Raw genomic sequence first — 20,384 nt, forward strand, 5'->3', positions numbered from 1 at the left:
CAACCCTCACCCAACCCACACCCAAGACACCCCAAAAAGGGCATCACTTCCAGGAAACCATGAACACCCTCCCACGGGATCACTGACCAATAATCCCTGGGCCTCAGTCCCCAAACACAGAAAATACCAAAGAACAAACCCAGCATCCAAAGCCCCCCAGAGCACTCAAACCACCCATCCCCTCCCCGATCCCCACAGCCACATCACCTACATTCAGTCACACGCACCCTGCTAAGTCCCCAAGGGATACAGAACAAGATTGGCCAGGAACAGGCCAAACACCACAGGGAAGACCCCATGGAAAAGAGAACGAAAGGAACCAAGAAAAACACAAACCAAGAGACCCCTTTGCCTTACACCTGCAGGACAAGCATGCCAATCCCCACTCCAGCCACACACACACACCAGCCTTGCCCACTCTTAGGGGGACCCAGAGTCCCAAATCAGATGGAGTGGAAAAAAAAAATACCACCAGTCCAAAAACGAACTACAGTTCAGTCCTCAGAAATTGGGTCGCCTCAGTCCCCGACAGCTCCCTGCGCCGGATCTTCAGGCAGCATCTCCGTCACGAACCGCTGCGCTGCCTCCAAGGTGTCAAAGTGATGAGCTCTTCCCAGATGGGTCAACCACAAGCGAGCCGGATACTGCAAAGAAAAGGCAATATGGCGCTGGATGAGACGGGTGCACAAAGGTGAAAACCGGCGCCGTGCCTGAGAGACCTCCTCAGAGTAGTCCTGAAAGCAAAGAATGGGCCGGTTGTCATACGCACGCAGGACCTCCAGCTTATGGTGATAGTTCAAAATACGGCATATGACTACTCTGGGCCGGTCAGCATTCTCTCTCCGTTGCCCCAAGCGATGCGCCCGCTCCACCTACAAGGGGCCCGAGGAGGAAGATAGGGATAAGGACTCAGGCAGCCAGTGTTCCAACAGCGCCCCCAGCTCCACATCCCGCACCGACTCTGGCAGACCCACAAAGCGGAGATTATTACGGCGGGACCGGTTCTCCAGGTCATCCACCTTGGCTCGCAATGCAGCCATAGCGGTAGCGTGGGTGGACTGCTCCTAGGTAAGTCTCTGGACAGTATCCTCAGTAGCACTCACTCTCTGCTGTGTCTCCTTAACCTCCGATGTAAGGGAGGCAAAACGCTGGTCCAAGGTGTCCAATTTGTCCAGGATGCGCTGCAATTTGTCCCCAATTGAACTTTCAAGTGCTGCCTGGACCTCCGATGTCACTGCCGACACCCAGGAGGAGTGAGGAGCCTCCGGCGACGGGGGAGCCACGTGGTCCGCCATCTTAGGCTCTGGCGGCTTGCTCTTCTCCCGTTCCTTTCGGACCGTCTTCGTGGCCATCGCGGCGTGCTTTACAGTGCGAAAAGCCCGCACACCTCCAGGAAACACTCCGCAGCCGTGGGGGGACCGAACCCGGGGTTTAAGATGCGGCGAAAATGCCGAGCTGCGATCGGCGTTACGGAGCTGTAGCAGCAAGCTGTCTACAGCGCCATGTTTCTGCCGGAAGTCCGCAATGCTGTATTAAATGCCATTGCAATGTTAAATACTAAAAACAGTGTATTCTCCAGGGTCCTAAATGAGTCAGATTTTCAAATTATTCCTTTTCTTAAAATTTAACATGAGGTCTTTAATTAAACTGCATAAAGCATTTAAAGTACATAAACTACTACAAACATCATAACATGCCAAATTTGCATTAATAAAGTAAGAAAAAGTCAACCTTACTAGCCCTCCTATTCTCATAATATTTATTTTAAACAAATAAAGAAAAATGAAACAACCCCCCCTCAACCAAAGAAAGGAAAGGAACAAGGAAACCTTAGTTATAAGGCCATGAAAATGGCCTCAATCATTCAGAAAAAAATCAAATAACGCACAGAACTCCTAATTTGTTTCCATCTTCTAACAGTGTTGCATCTGAAAGTGGTTAATGTTTCCATTTTATAAATTTAATATAACTTAACTCACCTTTTAAAGAGTAAGGGTACTCTTGGATCTTTCCAAGGTGGTGACATGGATTTAACTTTGTTTCATGAAGAACATTGAACTGAATTCAGTAATGCCTTATGGTCTGAATTCAGAACTAGATTTGAGGTCTTTTTTTTTTTTAAAGCAGCTCTTTTTGTTGATTTTTTTGATGTTGCCCTCCTTTCTCATTGTTTTCCTTCTTCCCTTTTTCATGCCCTGTTCAGTCCAACCCCTTCCCCCTTTTCTCTTCTCTCCTCCTTTCTCTCTTCTTTTTCTACTTTTCTTTCTTTTCCTCATTTTTTCTTCCCCATGTTCTGGATAGATATCAATACATGTACATTTGTTTTAGACCAGTGTCTCTCAAACTTTCTCAAGCCGGGGCACACTAAAGGTAGTGGCCACAGCTTGAGGCACTCAGAAGTGCGTGGACGTCGCAGCGATGACATCACCCATATGTGTGACATCATCACGTCGACGTCCGTGCATGTGCAGAGGCCCTCCAGATGGGCCCTGAGATGCCAGTAGGGGGTGTCAGCAGGGAAGAGGGCCGGAGTGAAGGAGAGGCACTGGCGCCAGCTGATTTCCTACAGCAGTGTTTCTCAACTAAGTACCCCCCTCAATTGAGTAAGTTTCTTCAAGCTACGTACCCCTTAAGTCTAACAAATATCAACTGAGTACCCCAACCACAGACCTCCCTAGGCCCACCCAAGCTCTGCCCCAGATCCCATCCCCTTTACTAATTGTAATGCAATTTTTTCCATTCATTTTTCAAATACACACAATATAGACAGCAGATGTAAATTCTCAAATCTGACATTTCAATCACTATATTAAAAATAAAATCCTTTTACCTTCCAGCAATCCTCTGCAGGCTGTTGTAATTAGCTTTAAAGGTGAGACCAGGAGGCCAGGGGGGAAGCCGGAGGACGCTAGAGAGAAGGGGGAAACATGCAGACCTTCGGCAAATCGGGCAGCGCTGGCGCTGTACCCCGTAGGGAAGTCAGCTGGCAAGCGCCTCTCTTCCTCCACCGTGTGCCGTGGCACACTTGGAATCTCAGGAAGCACACTAGTGTGCCTCGGCACACAGTTTGAAATACACTGTTTTAGACACTAACACATGTACATTGTTCCTTTGATATCAATTTCTTTATTGGTGATCACAATTATAATGTTCAAACCATTATACATCTACCGTCTTGAACTTAAAAGGTATGACGGAATATAAATAACGCTATTATTATTTCATGTAGCGTTTTTCTAATTGCAATCATTGGACTTTTCCACTTGGTTGACATTTAATAGCATTTCTTGGTAATTCTGCCTCTGGGTTTTAAGTTTATTTTTTCATAAAGCCAGTTTGCAGATGACTTGATTAAGAATTAAGGTCATAAATGACACCGTTAATGCTCTATGTCATCTTTTATTCATAACATTTTCTAATCACCCGATACTTAATACTCGCTGTGTATGCTTAGTGTTTTTTCAAGAATAAAGATTTGCAGCATGTTATTTATTTATTTTTATCCCGTTTTCCCAGAAGCTGGGAATGGGTTACAATTTATTCTGTTCTTAAATTGATTGTGAATGTAAGTCATGACAACAATTGTTCAAGGGTCCAGCCTAGTCTTAGCAAAGAGTAGTTGGAGAGTAAATAGAGGAAGCTGTTCAGTTGAGGCCTACTGTTGGCCTCAACTGAACTGTTGAGGCCTATGTGTAAATGCCGTCAGCACTCAGTTCATGACAGTTTTTAGCTGATATAAGCTGCTTAATTTTGGTTATTTAAAGTCATACAATTTTTTTTAAACTCTCTGGCCCTGATTCTCCAAAGTGCATCCCGATTTTAAGCAGCTGTAGGCGTCCTACAGCTGTCTAATCAGCCAATCGGGATGCACGTTTTAAAAAAAAAAATGCTCCCCAGGCAGGCCTGAAGGCGCCTCCGGGAGCCTAGGGAGACCTGCAAGATGCCTAAGCTCGTCTAAGGGCCTTAGGCGGGCCTTAGGCTGAACCTAGGCGGCCCTACGCGTCTCCCTAGTAGATGAGAAGCTTAAAATGTAGGCCAGCAAAATGCTGGTCTACATTGTAAGTAGACGCGGCCGCTATACTTATCGCGGCAAGGGATCTCTCTGCCGCTATAAGTATAGCGGGCCGCAGCCTATCCGATTGCTGGGAGGAGGGTGCCCAATCCCTCCTGCCCGAAGACGCACCCTCCCGACACTACCGACCGGGATTTTTATATACCGCCAACAATCTTGCGACTTCTAGGCGGTTTACAATAAAAGAAACTGTTTACAATAAAAGAAACTGTAAATACAATAAAAATAAAGAGAAACTTTACGTACAGCGAATTGAAGAGTATAGCAGTGAATATCTCGTACAACGAATTAAAGAGTATAGCAGTGTACATCTGATAACATTAATAATGTTAACGTCAGTTTGTGTGTTGCAAGGCCAGGAAGTGCCAAGTTGTTTACACAGAAGTAGAAATGTTCCGTAAGTTGAATAGAGTGTTCATATTTAGTGATTGGGGGTTGGGTTAACAGTTTGCAAGTTCAGGTATGTGGTGATGTTACGAGGGGGGTTGATGTTCCGGTTCGTTACCTAGGTATTTCAGGAATAGGTAGGTTTTTAGGTGTTTCCTGAATTCTTCATAGTTGTTTGTGTGCGCGATTAGTTTTCCTAGGTCTTTACCCCATATGGCTGCTTGATATGATAGCAGTTGTTGATGGTGTCTCTTATATTTGCACCCTCTAGCCGGTGGGGAGACAAATTTCATGTGTGTTTTTCTTTCATGTCTATTGGTTGGGAATGAGAAGAGGTCTGTGATGTATTTTGGGGCTAGACCATTTAATACTTTGAAGCAGAGACATCCTAGCTTGAACTTCGTGCGCGCCTCCATCGGCAGCCAGTGTAGGAGTCGGTAGGAAGGAGTTATGTGATCGGACTTCTTCAGCCCGAAAATCATCCTGACTGCTGCATTTTGTATCAGTTGTAGTCTTTGCATTTGCTTCTGTGGGATTGTTAGATGGGTGATGTTGCAGTAGTCCAGGTGGTTTAGTATTAGGGATTGTACTAGGATTCTGAATGCTGAAGTATGGAAGTACGCCTTAATGGATTTAAGTTTCCAGAGAGTGAAAAACCCTCTTTTGATTAAGGAGTCTATGTGGTCTTTCATGGTTAGTCCTTGGTCTAGTATTACTCCTAGAATCTTCATCGTTGGTTGAATGGGGTAGTTTAGATTGTTAATGTGTAATGATATTGTCGTATTTTGTGCGTGTGGCGAGGCTATGAAGAATTTAGTTTTTTCTGAATTGAGCTTCAGTTTGAAATCTGTGGTCCATTGATCCATTGTGTTTAGCGCTTCAGTTGCTATGGGGGTGATTTCGAAGGGGGATGCTGTAAACGGGATTATGATTGTGAAGTCGTCTGCATAGCTGAATACTTTTATGCCTCGCTGGGTTAGCTTCGTGCCTAGTGTAGCTATATAGACGTTGAAGAGTAGTGGGGATAGTGGGGACCCCTGTGGAACGCCTGATGGGTTTCTCCATGTTTTAGAGAGATTGTTATTGAAGCGGACTTGATAGGTGCGGGTCGTAAGGAAACCTCGGAACCAGTCCAGCACTTCGCCTCCGATGCCGATTGAATCTAAACATTGTAGTAGTTTTTTGTGATCAAGTCGAAGGCTGAGCTCATGTCGAATTGCATCACTAAGGCTTTGTGGCCCTTACTAAATAAGTTACGTAGGTATTCTAAGATTGCTGCTATCACCGTCTCGGTGCTGAACAAAGGTCTGAAGCCTGACTGGGTTTCATGTAGCAGTGAGAACTGGTCTAGGTAGTCCATCAGTTGGGTTTGTACCAAGCCTTCCATTATTTTTACGAAAAATGGGATAGATGCTACTGGTCTATAGTTGGTTGCTGAAGTTAGGGGTAGTTTATGATTTTTTGGGATTGGGGTGATTATAATGTGACCGTTTTTTGATAGGAATTTTCCATTTTTGAAATTGTTGGACATATGAGTCCATAGTGTTATTTTAAAGTCTAAAGGGGCTGCTTTCATTATGTTGGGTGGACAGGGATCTAGGATGCAGTTTGATTTGGTATATTTGTTGTAGAGTTTTATGAAGTTATTCCATTCTAGGTCCTGAAAGGAGCTCCAATACATGTCCACTGGTGTTCCGTTTTCATGTATGTTGGCTATTTGCTGTTCATCTGTGTTGTTTGTTGGGCAATTGTTCCTTAGGTTCACAATTTTTGAGTCAAAGTGTTGTGCTAGATCGTCTGCTGATTGAAGTTTTATGTCGTGCGTTAATTGACTGTGGCGTGTGGTGTCAAATAAATTTTTAACTAGATTGAACAATTCGTGAGTGTTAATTCCTTTTGAACTTGTGTTGGATGTGTATATTTTGGATGAGTAGAATTTTTTCCTTTTATCAGTTGTTTATATTCCTTTATGTTTGATCTCCAATTATTCCTGTCGGATATTTCACCTGATTTGTTCCAGATCCTTTCTAGTCGTCGTATTGATTGTTTCATTTTTTGTAGTTCGGAGTCGAACCAGTTGTTATATTTATTTGAGCGGTTTGTTCTGTTTTGTTTGGGAGCTATTTTGTCTAAGATAATTGTGCTTGTTTTTGACCATTGTTCCCAGAATTCACCTTCTTCATTCGTCTCCTCACGCGCTTCGTAGTGGGCCCAGTATTCCTCTGGGTTAATGTGGCTCCTTGTGAGATGTTCTTTTTTTATCCTTTTTTTATCTTTTTTTTATCCAGTTTAAATTAAAGTAATAGGTGTAGTGGTCGGACCAGATGTCGTGGTTCCAGATGCCGTTTGATATGGAAATAGTGGGATTTAGGATTTCTTTTGTGGACATAGCTACCAAATCTAGCTGGTGGCCTTTTTCATGGGTTTGTGTGGATGAAGGGAGATTGAAGTTGAGTGAGGATAAGAAGTTTTTAAAATCTTTTGTGTCGGGATTTTTCTTGTTTTCTAAATGTAGGTTTGCGTCTCCTGCTATTATATTGTAAGACGGAGTAATTGAGTTGTGTAGGATGAATTCATAGAAGTCTTCTCTGGCCTTTGACCAGCATTTTGGCGGTATATAAAATAGAATACAGGAGAGGTACTCTTCTAGGTCCTTATTGCTAATCTTGCATGCTAGTATTTCTAGTTGGTTGGTTATCTTGGAGTCAACTAGTTCTAGTTCGAGTTCTTCCTTGAGGATGACTGCTAGTCCTCCCCCTCTGCGGTCTTCACGGTTTAACATGTGAATTTTGAAGTTATCTGGTATTAGGTCATTTAGTATTGGATCCTCTCCTGATAGTAGCCATGTTTCCGTTAGAAAGAGGCAGGCTATCTTTTTGTGGACGATCCAGTCTTTGATTAAGAAAGCTTTGTTCCTTACTGATCTAGTGTTAAGGTAGGCACAGGGAATGGATGTAGATGTGTTGAGTGTGGTGGGTGTATTTATTTTGATGAGTTTTATCTCCCTTGGTCTTTTTTTGAGGGTACGGTGAGGTCTGTTATTACTTGTGATCGTTTTAATATGATTTACTCTTTCTTCCTGTTGGTTAATTAGGAGCCTAATTGGTGTATCAGGTTCGTGGGCGGAGTGTAGCTTTAGATGGAGTGATATAGCGTTTTTCACGTTGTTGCATAGCAAATATATCAGTAGGATTGATAAGAGCTTCATGATTGCTGATTTGGAATCCTTCTAGTGTTGACTTATGTTGGTTTTCTGTCTATGCAGGCTTACTGTCTTTATCAATAAATGCTCTTGTAAAGGATTGCGAGTAAATTATTATAGGATTGTGGAGGATTTGAATGGGGTGATAGTCGTTGATTGGCGAGGGGGAGGAGCGGGGGTCCCACGCTCCTTACCTTGTTGGAGGTCAGCGGATGTTCCAGTGGAGCGGCCTTTAGGGCGAAAGTGTTCCACTCAAGTGCTCCCCTCAGGTGCTCCACGAAGGCGCTCACAAAGGCGCAGGCGCCTTTGTCGTGCGCCTTCATCGGCGCGCCGAACGGCGGTGCGGCGTTTGGCGCTGGATCTTTTCAATATGGTGTCCTGCTGCGAGATCGGGGGGGCGGAGCAGGGCTCCCACGCCGGCCCGGTCGAGCGGGTTAGTGAAGGTGCTGTGCGCTGGATCTTTTCAATATGGTGTCCTCCTGCGGGATCGGGGGGGGCGGAGCAGGGCTCCCACGCCGGCCCGGTCGAGCGGGTTAGTGAAGGTGCTGTGCGCTGGATCTTTTCAATATGGTGTCCTCCTGCGGGATCGGGGGGGCGGAGCAGGGCTCCCACGCCGGCCCGGTCGAGCGGGTTAGTGAAGGTGCTGTGCGCTGGATCTTTTCAATATGGTGTCCTCCTGCGGGATCGGGGGGGCGGAGCAGGGCTCCCACGCCGGCCCGGTCGAGCGGGTTAGTGAAGGTGCTGTGCGCTGGATCTTTTCAATATGGTGTCCTCCTGCGGGATCGGGGGGGCGGAGCAGGGCTCCCACGCCGGCCCGGTCGAGCAGGTTAGTGAAGGTGCTGTGCGCTGGATCTTTTCAATATGGTGTCCTCCTGCGGGATCGGGGGGGCGGAGCAGGGCTCACACGCCGGCCCGGTCGAGCGGGTTCAGCCACGGCCCGCTATACATTACCGATCTCCCCCCCCCCGACAATATCGGTCGCTGGCAGGAGGGTGCCCAATCCCTCCTGCCCGAAGACGCACCCCCCCGGCACTAACAACCCCCACTCCACCAAACCTGTTCTTACAGATGGGTCAATCAGACCTTAGACTTAGTAGGGATGGGCGGACCCGCTATGCCTAAGGCCTGATTGGTCCAGGCTTCTAGAGCCTGGGCCAATCAGGCCTTAGGCTTCGGCGGGATGGGCCAGGAAGGGGCGGGCCCGCCTCATTTCGACGAGGCGTGCCTGCTTGCTCGACGTGCAAGACCCATCTGTAAGAACAGGTTTGGTGGAGTGGGGGTTGTTAGCGCCGGGGGGGTGCGTCTTCGGGCAGGAGGAATTGGGCACCCTCTTGCCAGCGACCGATATTGTCGGGTTGGGGGGGGGTGCGGTCGGTAGTGTGGGGGGGGCGGTCGGTAGTGTCGGGGAGGGGGGTGCGTCTTCGGGCAGGAGGGTTTGGGCACCCTCCTGCCAGCGATCGGTCAGGGGGCCACGGCCCGCTATACTTATAGCGGCAGAGAGATCCCTTGCCGCGATAAGTGTAGCGGGCCGTGTCTAATCTAACCCGATTCTCTAACCCGCGTCTGTAACATGGACGCCGGTTACAGAATCAGGGTTTAGTTTAGGCCGATTCTGAATAGGACGCCTCTCCCGGGCGTCCTATACAGAATCAGGGCCTAGGTGTCTTGCGGGCCTCGCCTTCAATATAGGCGGCCTGCCTGGGGAGCATTTGTTTTAAAAAAACATGCATCCCGATTGGCTGATTAGACAGCTGTAGGATGCCTACAGCTGCCTAAAATCGGGACGCACTTTTAGAGAATCAGGCCCTCTGTGCTCTGAATGTGGTACAAATTCTGCAGTTAAGTTACTGTATCTGAACATCTGACACTTTTTTTGAAAAGAAAAAAACCCCTGCTGTTTCCTGTGGCCCAGCAAATTAAGCTGTTACTGCATATCCATCCTGGATTGTATCAGGAGTCATCTTCTTATTTATTAGACAATCCGTACCGATATGTACCATTGAGATCTCTGTAGAAGTGCCCAATTACCAGTTTTTACCCCTTGGTCAAAAAAGAAATGGCACATTTTCAATCACCAGACCCCAGGAGTGGAAAATGGCCCTTGGCGTTGAGATGACAAAAGAATGCCTGCTCTTTCAAGTTGATGCTGAAGCACTCTTATTTGAAGAGACCTATGATCTGCTATGATCTTACTACCATGCAGATTGCTGTTGTAGCTGGACATCCTGGCTTTTGTCTAACACTTGATTAATCAGATCCAATGTGAACCGTAAGGATTCTACCACATATCCTCTCCAAAATCCAAAGTGAAAAGGTAAAAAAAAAGAAAATCAAGCTTACCCAAAACATTTTGAAACTGTATTAAAAGAGTTCACTTGATTTATTTCACAAGAAAAGGTAAAACAGAGATAGGATGCCAATTACTTAGTTCTTTGGGATTCAATAAGGGATTTTTCATTGTTAGAAGTTAATACGAGCTAGCTGAGGAATTCACCAGTCTTTTGAAGAAGTCAACCATGTTGTCTTAGGTTTTCAGTAGATTAATAGGGCAGCAGCTATCAAACACACATATAGAGCTATCCATCAGATTCAAATCTCAACAAACTTCCCAGACAAGGCTTAAAACTATTGTAAAGATTGTGACTTTTTACTACATATAAATCATCAAATGCTACCCTACCAATGATCTTAATTTAAAATATAGTGAATTAGGATCATTCATAGCAAATGTGTTTTCTTTTTTATTTAAAAAAAAAAAAAAAACCCTCTCCTAGCTTTATCACTGATTATCAAATTCTAAAAAAAGATGGGAGAACAATGCAGTTAAAATTTTTGGTCCAAAAGAGTGATCGTTGTCTAACAATGAGAAAAGAAATGATAAAAATAATTAAGTCGAGATAGCCAGGATTTTCAAGTGCAGCACATTTAGGGCTCCTTTTACTAAGGTGCGCTAGCGTTTTTAGCACACGCTCAAGATGAGCGCGCAAACCACACGCTAAATGAAAAATATTAACGCAAGCTCTATGGAGGCGTTAGCGTTTAGCGCGCGCTAAAACCGCTAGCGCACCTTGGTAAAAGGAGCCCTTAAAGTACTTCTAAATGAAGCATATCTAGCCATTAATTTATCTTCTCTACACTTATATGATTCAAGTCTGAGCACTCTTATTCACGAGTTCCTCAAAATATAATTTTAGCTTAATGTTGAAATGCCAGCCAAAATGCAAGTTAAACATAAAATAAAAAATATACTTCTTCTTTTTGACAGCAAAGTGAAATGTGACACTAAAGCAGAGGTTTTGCATTATTAATTAGAACATTAGAAACCTAGAAACATGACAGCAGATAAGAGCCAAATGGCCCATCCAGTCTGCTGTTCTGCAACATCCACTATCTCCTCCTCTCCCCAAAGAGATCCCGCATGCCCGTTTCACACTTTCTTGAATTCAGAGACAGTCCATGTCTCCATCACCTCCACTGGGAGACTATTCCATGCATTTTCCTCAGATTACTTCTGAGCCTATCACCTCTTAATCTCATTCTATGCCCTCTCATTGTGGAGTTTCCTTTCAATTGAAAGAGACTCACCTCATGTGTATTTATGTCACATAGGTAAACGTCTCTATCTTATCTCCCCCTCCCCCACCTTTCATTCATAGTATACATATTGATATCTTTAAGACTGTCCCCGTATGCCTTATGATGGAGACCATCAACCATTTTAGTTGCCTTCTTCTGCACCGACTCCATCCTGTTTTTATCTTTTTGAAGGTGCAGTCTACAGAACTGTACTCAATATTCTAAATGAGGTCTCACCAGAGTCTTATACAGATGGAGCAATACTTTCTTTTTCCTACTGGCCATTCCTCTCCCTTTGCAACCAAGTTTTAACCTTCATCTTTTCAACCTGCTTGACCACCTTACGATCGTCATATACTATGACATCCACGTCCTGCTCTTCTTTCATGCACTAAATTTCTTCACCCCTTAAACTGTACAGTTCCCTTGGGTTTCTGCATGACCTTGCATTTCTTAGCATTAGATCTTAGCATCCAAATTTCAGACCATTCTTCAACCTTCGCTAGGTCCTTCCTCATGTTTTCCATATCATCAGAGACATCTACTCTATTGCAGATGTGGGTATCATCTGCAAAGTGGCAAATATTACTAGTCAGCCCTTCAGTAATATTGCTTACAAAAATGTTAAAAAGAACAGGCCCAAAAGCTGCACCTTGAGGCACACCACTGGTAACATCCCTTTCCTCAGAGTGCACCCCATTGATCAGTACCCTCTGTTGCTTTCCACTTGTGTCTACCACACCTCCAGAATTATTTGCATTTTTTTCTGCGGTCCCACTTCCGGTGCTTCAGTTATTTATTTATTTACTTTTAAAATTTCTATACCGTTTAAAACTAAACGGTTTACATAATTCACATACATAAAATTGTAAAAAACATAATTACACAAACAAATAATCCTCAGAGAACATATCCACAAAGTAACACCAAGGCTTATGCAAAGAGTCATGAATGATTCTACAATCAGCAACACTAAAAAATTATTGGGTAGAAAAAGGCGTCTACAAATAATTGTGTCTTGAGTAATTTTCCAAAACTACCCTTTTCACAGCATTTTCGTATTTGACCCACAAGGGAGATCCATATTTTAACTCCTGCACAACAGAAGGCCATTTTACCAATCTCTGCATGCTTCGGGTTAGAATTTGTGTTCAGCAGAGCTAAATTCTCAGAACGTAATGATCTTTTTGGTAAATAATTAGACATATTATTCTTGAACAATTTGGGTATGGTTCCATACAAAAATTGATGGCAAATCATTACTGCTTTGTATTGTATTCTGAATACAACTGGTAACCAGTGCAATTGTTGGAGAGAAGGTGAAATGTGATCATACTTTGATAATCCCATTATCAATCTTGCTGCTGCGTTTTGAGCAACCTGCAATGCCTTGCACCTCACTTTTGTTATTCCAAGATACAAGGCATTGCAGTAATCAAGTCTTGACAAAACCATAGCCTGAACCCTGTACGAAAATCAAAAGGATACAGCATGGGTTTTATTCGATGCAACAGATGCATTTGAGCAAAACATGCTTGTGCTGTCTTAGTTATTTGCAACTTCAACCTTTAATTTCAGAAAAGGGAAATACGACAGCATGAGAATCATGGTTAAAAAACGGCTCAAGAAAAAGGCAGCCAAAATCATAACGGTCGATCAAGCATGGTCCCTACTAAAAAATACTATCACCGAAGCGCAGAATCTCTATATTCCACAGATATCCAAAGTAAGGAGAAATAAAAACAAAGGAGAACCAGCTTGGCTAACTAAAGAGGTGAAGGATGCAGTAAGGGATAAGAGGAACTCTTTTAAAAAATGGAAACGTGAACACACAACGGAGGCCTGGAACAGTCACAAGGTCGACCAGAAAAAGTGTCACAAGACGGTAAGAGATGTCAAAAAAGCCTACGAGGAAAAGATAGCGCAAGAAGCCAAAAACTTCAAGCCCTTTTTTAGATACATAAAAGGGAAAAAAACAGCTAAGGAGGCAGTGGGCCCTCTCGACGACCAAGGAAGAAAAGGGTGCATCAAGGAAGACAAACAGATAGCGGATAGGCTAAACTCATTCTTTGTGTCTGTCTTTACCAAGGAAGACACTGCATCAATGCCAGAAACAGGGAGAGCATTCAAGAGAGAAATTGAGGATAGCCTCACCACAGTAAATGTGGATTTGAACATGATATATTATCAGATCGACAAACTGAGAAGTGATAAATCCCCTAGACCAGATGGAATTCACCCGAGAGTGCTAAAGGAGCTTAAGATAGAAATCGGAGAACTATTACAATCCCTAGCTAACTTGTCAATTAAAACCGGGCAAATATCAGACGACTGGAGGATAGTGAATGTCATCCCAATCTTCAAAAAAGGATCGAGAGGAGAACCGGGCAACTATAGACCTGTGAGTCTTACCTCCAGGTATCTTCCTGGGAAGATGGTTGAAGCACTAATAAAGTATAGCATAGAGCAACACCTGGAAAATCACGACCTGATGAGAGTTAGCCAACACGGCTTTAGGAAAGGGAGTCATGTTTGACTAACTTACTTCAATTTTTTGAGGAGGTGAACAAACAAATTGATGGCGGTGAACCGGTGGATATAATATACTTGGACTTCCAGAAAGCGTTCGACAAGGTTCCCCACGCAAGGCTTCTGAAGAAACTACAAAGCCATGGAATAGAAGGAGATATACTAAGATGGATAGGCAAGTGGTTGGAAAACAGATTGCAGAGGGTGGGCATAAATGGGAAGTTCTCGGACTGGGAAGAGGTGACGAGCGGTGTACCCCAGGGATCGGTTCTTGGGCCCCTCTTGTTCAATATCTTCATAAACGACCTAGAAGATGAAACAACAAGTAATTTAATCAAGTTTGCAGACGACACAAAACTAGTTGGGTCACAAAAGGACAGAGAAGAACTTCAGAGAGATTTGAACCAGCTAGAGAAATGGGCAGAAAAGTGGCAGATGAATTTTAACAGAAAAATGCAAAGTGATGCACCTGGGTAAGAAAAACAAGGAACATGAATATAAAATGTTAGGTGTGACATTGGGCAAGACCAAACAAGAAAGGGACCTGGGGGTACTGATAGACAGGACCCTGAAGCCGTCGGCTCAATGCGCAGCGGCAGCAAAGAAAGCAAACAGGATGTTGGGCATGATAAAGAAGGGAATCACGAGTAGATCGGCGGACATCATAATGCCGCTTTACAGAGCAATGGTCAGACCACACTTGGAGTACTGTGTCCAACACTGGTCTCCCTACCTAAAGAAGGATAATACCCTACTGGAGAGGGTGCAAAGGCGAGCCACGAAGCTAGTTAAAGGTATCGAGAATTTGAGCTACAAAAAATGCCTCGGAAAACTGGGATTGTTCACCCTCGAGAAGAGAAGACTGTGAGGAGACATGATAGAGACTTTTAAAATACTTTTTTTTTTGTAAGCTCTTGTTGTAATACATCTTGGATAATTCTTTTGTAATCCGCCTTGAATTGCAAGGTAATGGCAGAATAGAAATCCCTAATGTAATGTAATGTAATGTAAAAGGATTAGACAAAATAGAGCAAGAAACATCGTTATTCACATTGTCAAATGTGACTCGGACAAGAGGTCATGGACTGAAACTGAGGGGTACCAGGCCCAGGACAAATATTAGGAAATTCTGTTTCGCACAACGAGTGGTGGACACTTGGAACGCTCTCCCTGAGGAGGTCGTGATGGAGACCAACATTCTGGGATTCAAGGGCAAGTTGGATGCATACCTTCTTGCAAATCACATTGGGGGATACGAGTAAACAAGGTTTCTCAGCAGGGAACACCTGGCTTGGCCTCCGCGGATGCGGGTCGCTGGACTGGATGGACCTAGGGTCTGATCCGGCGAAGCCATTTCTTATGTTCTTATGTTCTAATTTCAAACCTTGCTCTCCCATTCACTCCTCAATTTTACACATGTAATTACTCAGCAACTTTTCAAGATTTATACCCATCCACTCACTGGAAATAAAAAAATAATATCATCTGGGTTGGAGGGGGGGGGTGGCCTTAAATTCTTTGCTTCTTTGAAATATGATATTTGCTGTATTATTTTTGTTCCACCCTGTTGAGAGTTTTGAGTTTGTGGATATTTTATTTGTTGTAACTGTTATTTTTAAAAATTTCAATGAAGAGTTATGAAAAAAAAAAAATAATAATATAATCTGCATATATTTGATATTCAACTCCCAGAGATACAAATAATTGACCTATAGCAGCCCTGTAAATATTGAACAAAAGCGTGGAAAGCGCTGAACCCTGTGATACTCCAGTTTAGCTGAGTATTCTCCCGAGATCTTTCATACATTCCTCACTTGAACACAGAACAGAAATATTTGTTAAGCCATTCAGACTTATCTTTAGCAGCTTCTATATATTCCTCCCCCTTCACCTTTGAGTTTCAAAATACCACTTTTACACTTTCTCCTATCGCTAATACATCTAAAAAATGTCTTGTTCCCCCGTTTTCCATGTCTACTATTTTTAATTCCATTTACATCTTTGCTTTCCTGACTATTAAACCTGCCTCTCTCAATTTCTCCAGATATTTTGTCTATCTTTTCTTTCTGCAATCTTTTGTAGTTTATGAAAGCTAATCTCTTTTTCCTTATCTTCTCTGCTACTACTTTTGAGAACCAAAGCGGCCTTTTTTCCTCTTACTTTTACTTATTTTTCTTAGAAAACTGTTTGTTGCTCTTACAATAGCACCTTTCAGTTTTGCCTATTGCTTTCCTACTTTTTCCAGATGTTCCCGTCCAGACAATTCCTTGACATAATCCCCCATCTGAACAAAGTTAGGTTAAAGTTTAGAACTTTCACGTTCAAATGATCCCTTCTCTACACTTGTCTTAATATTAAATCATCCCATGGGGTGATTACTGGATGCCAAATGACCACCCAATATAATATCAGAAAACCTTTCCCCATTTGTAAGCACTAAGGGGAAGATTCTCAAAACTAAAATGTGCCTTTAACATGCTCACTAAACCGGTTCCAGCTGGCAGATTATCAAAACCAGTTGGCAGATTATATAAAAAATGGTTCCAGTGGCAGATTATAAAAATGGCTTACCGTGGTCTTTTCCAAGTTTTCTAGCATTCTCCATGCAATACTGCCATGCAAATGTAGTACAATAAGCACTCCAAGCGATTCTCTAACCTTGTTGTACCACATTTGCCGCAGGGGTCTGTACTGGGACTGGTGCTATTTAACTTATTTATAAATCATCTGGAAATTAGAACAAGTGAGGTGATTAAATTTGCAGATGACACTAAACTGTTCAAAGTTGTTAAAACGCATGGATTGTGAAAAACAGCAGACAGACCTTAGGAAATTAGAAGACTGGGCATCCAAGTGGCAGATGAAATTTAATGTGGACAAATGCAAACTGATGTGCATTGGGAAGAATAATCCGAATCACAATTACTGGATGCTACAGTCCACCTTGGGGGTTAGTGCCCAAGAAAAGGATCTGGGTGTCATCGTAGACAATACAATGAAACCTTCCGTCTAATGTGCAGCAGTAGCCAAAAAAGCAAACAAGATGCTAGGAATTATTAAAAAAGGGATGGTTTACAAGACTAAGAATGTTATAATGCCTCTGTATCGCTCCATGGTATGACTACACCTGGAGTATTGCGTTCAATTCTGGCCTCTTATCTCAAGAAAAATATAGCAGCACTAAAAAAGGTTCAAGGGGACGGAACTCCTCTCGTATGAGGAAAGACTAAAAAGGTTAGGGCTCTTCAGCTTGGAAAAGAGATGGCTGCGGGGAAATATGATTGAAGTGTATAAAATCCTGAGTGGATCGATTTTTCACTCTGTCAAAAATTACAAAAACTAGGGGACACTCAAAGTTACAGGGAAATACTTTTAAAACCAATAGGAGGAACTATTTTTTCACTCAGAGAATAGTTAAGCTCTGGAACGCATTGCCAGAGGTTGTGGTAAGAGTTGGTTTTAAGAAGGGTTTGGACAATTTCCTGGAGGAAAAGTCCATAGTCTGTTATTGAGAAAGACATGTGGGAAGCCACTGCTTGCCCTGGATCAGTAGCATGGAATGTTGCTACTCTTTGGGTTTTGGCCAGGTACTAGTGACCTTGATTGGCTACCGTGAGAACAGGCTACTGGGCTTGATGGACCTTTAGTCTGACCCAGTAAGGCTATTCTCATGTTCTTATGATCTCTAGAAAAGATTAAACAATATTTTGTAGATGTTTTGCATTTTGATCTTAACTTGCTCCCGCCTCTCACAAAAAACTACTATATACTTGACTCAGTGAAATGAAGAGGGCTGATCAAATTATTCAGACCAAGTTAATTTAACAGTTCTGTGTGAGAATATTCAGAAAATCTCTAACAGGACAACCTTTAGAGGGATATATTTTTTGTGTGATATTTCCCCTAGTACACAAGTAGTTTAGATGGAATTTTTACAGTTACATCCTAAAGCTTTATCTTTAAAGTATGACTTTGTTCTGAGGAATATTCTATGAAGTGTTTGATTAAATGTAAAGAGAAGATTGTTTTCCTTAACCATTTCAGTTGAAAATTTTCCTGCAAGCCCAGTATCTAGGCATTAGTTAGTCTGGATGCATACCAGGGGTATAACCAGTTGACACCTGTCCCTCCTATTACAAGGACATCAGATGCATTATATGGAGTATTTACTTTTTTGAATCTTTTTCTCTCTTTGATGGTGGCCTATTTATTACATAGCCCCTTTGTTTATCTGTTTCCTTTTGTGAATGACAATTTTTTTGCATCTGTTTTGGAAAAGCTAACACACATTATAAAAAATAGGGAAAACAAATGTTTGTAAATGAAAGCTCACAGTACTCTAGCCTCAGCAGTGGTTGGTTTTGATTGATGAAAATGAAAAATTGGCTAACACACTTAAACCCCTGGATAAAAAGTCTGAACTGGGAAAAAAATATGAAAAAGAAGTAAAAAATACTTTAAATAAAGGACATCAGTATGAGCCCTTGATGAACAAACGAGAACCTGTGGCTCGGGCGTTGTCTCATAGGTGACCAGCACCAGACTACAGTCTAAATGAGAACTGCCCCATACATCATCTAGTCCATTGTGAAATTGGCAAACATGTGAATCGAATCTGATCTAATTTGTTTTTTTTCTGAGAGTGTGATTTGATTCACATGTTTGCCAATTTCACAATGGACTAGATGATGTATGGGGCAGTTCTCATTTAGACTGTAGTCTGGTGCTGGTCACCTATGAGACAACGCCCGAGCCACAGGTTCTCGTTTGTTCATCAAGGGCTCATACTGATGTCCTTTATTTAAAGTATATTTTACTTCTTTTCATATTTTTTCCCAGTTCAGACTTTTCATCCAGGGGTTTAAGTGTGTTAGCCAATTTTTCATTTCCATTTTTAGGCTAGTACTGGCTATTATTTAAAGGGTTATATATTATTGTGCTGGTTTTGATTGAGCCAGAAGCTCAGAAGCTACAGGCCCACAAAAGCTTTTATTTTAAAAGATCCCGCCCCACAACAATATGCATTTATATGCGTTCCTAAATACTTTATACACTGGATTCATACCTCTCTTTGAATAACAGTCTCCATGATGGTACCAAAAGCTGGTATTGTAGCTATCCTCACAGAGCTAAGAGGAAGAAAATGAGAGAAAAAAATGGATTTTTATTTTGAGCAAGGAGTACAAATGAGCATTTACATAATTCTTAAGACTTCAATAAAATACATTTGCATCTAGTAATGTCATGGCAATAACAGTTAGACTAGGATTAACTAATGTTTCAGGTTGCAAGACTCACAATTCAGGATCACTGGACAAGGTAACAAGGGCCGGAGCAACTCGCTTGTCAATTAAGGATTCACACATGCCTCGGAGAGTCAGCTGTAACCAGTCAACATGCAATAAAAAATATTTAGGGAAACTAGAAGAAACACTGGATTAGCTGTGACTGAGGATGGGCAGTTGGATTCACTGGCTTTCTCATTTTACTAACAGAGAAAAAAAATGGATTAATAAAGCTTTTCAGTTCATGCTTAATCAAGTTAAATGGTTAGTGAGGTTAGCAAAGCAGCCCATATTAACCTGAAAGAAATACCTGATCAGTTTACTGCTGTTTGGAAAAAAGTTACTGTATTACAGAGTAACTTCAAAACATGAATTTTTCTTTTGAAGAATGCTAGTAATACTTTAAATTTGTTTTGCTTCCAGAGTCATTCTTAATATCAAAAATATAAGAATTCTGTTGCAAGTTCCAAATTGTTTTTAAATAAAAGCATGCTTACAAAAAAATTGTCAGTTTTAACCGACAAAAGTAAAATCCCATATAATGCATTTATGATCCTTTCATAACTTAGGTTTTACATTTTTAAAATTTAAATTTGTAAAAAATATAATAAACAAAACTGATAGTTATTTCTTGCCAAGTATAGGGATGCCAGATGTATAAAAGAGAAAGACTTACATTTCAGGGTCACTGGAGAGTGTAATGAGAGCAGGAACAACTCTCTGAGCTACCAGAGTTTCATTCACCCCCTTCACTAATAGCTGGTTGTTCAGAGCAGAGAGGGGAGCACACACCATGGGGCGATGCACGGAAAAGTAAATACAATACCATGGGAAGTGGAGTGAAAGAGAGAGAGAGAAAGAAAAGGAATAAACAAAAAGAAAAAGCAAACCAAAATTAAAAGCTAAGCAAATCTTTATGCACCAATAATGCCTTATATATGCAGAGCATGAAAAGAAAGCCCAAAATGGTTTTAGCAGGTAGCATTTCAGTGAAACATATGCATACAAAAATGAAACATAATATATACATACTTTAGGTCACAGATTTTTTTGTTTTAAATTTCAGTCCTTTTAATCCACTGGGTTACTCTTCTTTTTAGGATACTTACAGTGAAGATACCTGAGATATAATTATGTACAAAGACTGAAAGGGAAGATTATGTACCTACTTTTTAAATCTTCTTTCTAGGAGATAAGAATGTCAGTTTTGAACCATTGGATTTATGCACCTTCACTAGCGGGGTGTGAGTAGTCAGCCTCATTTGCATTTTTCTACTCTGCCTCCCTTCTCCCTGGACTGCCATATACTCCCTCAGTTCGTATCAAAGCAGTT

General features: G+C 42.2%; 1 protein-coding gene across 10 annotated transcripts in view; it reads right to left on the reverse strand.

The window, feature by feature from the left end:
- Positions 1-20,384, reverse strand: part of RELCH (RAB11 binding and LisH domain, coiled-coil and HEAT repeat containing) — a 403,047-nt gene that overhangs the window by 64,031 nt on the left and 318,632 nt on the right. For 6 of the 10 annotated variants that reach the window (XM_033934995.1, XM_033934992.1, XM_033934998.1 and 3 more), the window contains 2 exons: positions 19,728-19,810; positions 18,832-18,895 (listed from right to left, as the gene is read on the reverse strand). In XM_033934995.1, the coding sequence (XP_033790886.1) occupies positions 18,832-18,895; positions 19,728-19,810 (147 nt within the window). Of the gene's footprint in view, positions 1-18,831; positions 18,896-19,064; positions 19,148-19,727; positions 19,811-20,384 lie in introns of those variants that run through there. The other 4 variants (XM_033934993.1, XM_033934997.1, XM_033935000.1 and 1 more) reach the window with 2 other exon arrangements.

The sequence above is a fragment of the Geotrypetes seraphini genome, chromosome 2, assembly GCF_902459505.1.
Source record: "Geotrypetes seraphini chromosome 2, aGeoSer1.1, whole genome shotgun sequence".
NCBI classification, from domain to species: Eukaryota; Metazoa; Chordata; class Amphibia; order Gymnophiona; family Dermophiidae; genus Geotrypetes; species Geotrypetes seraphini.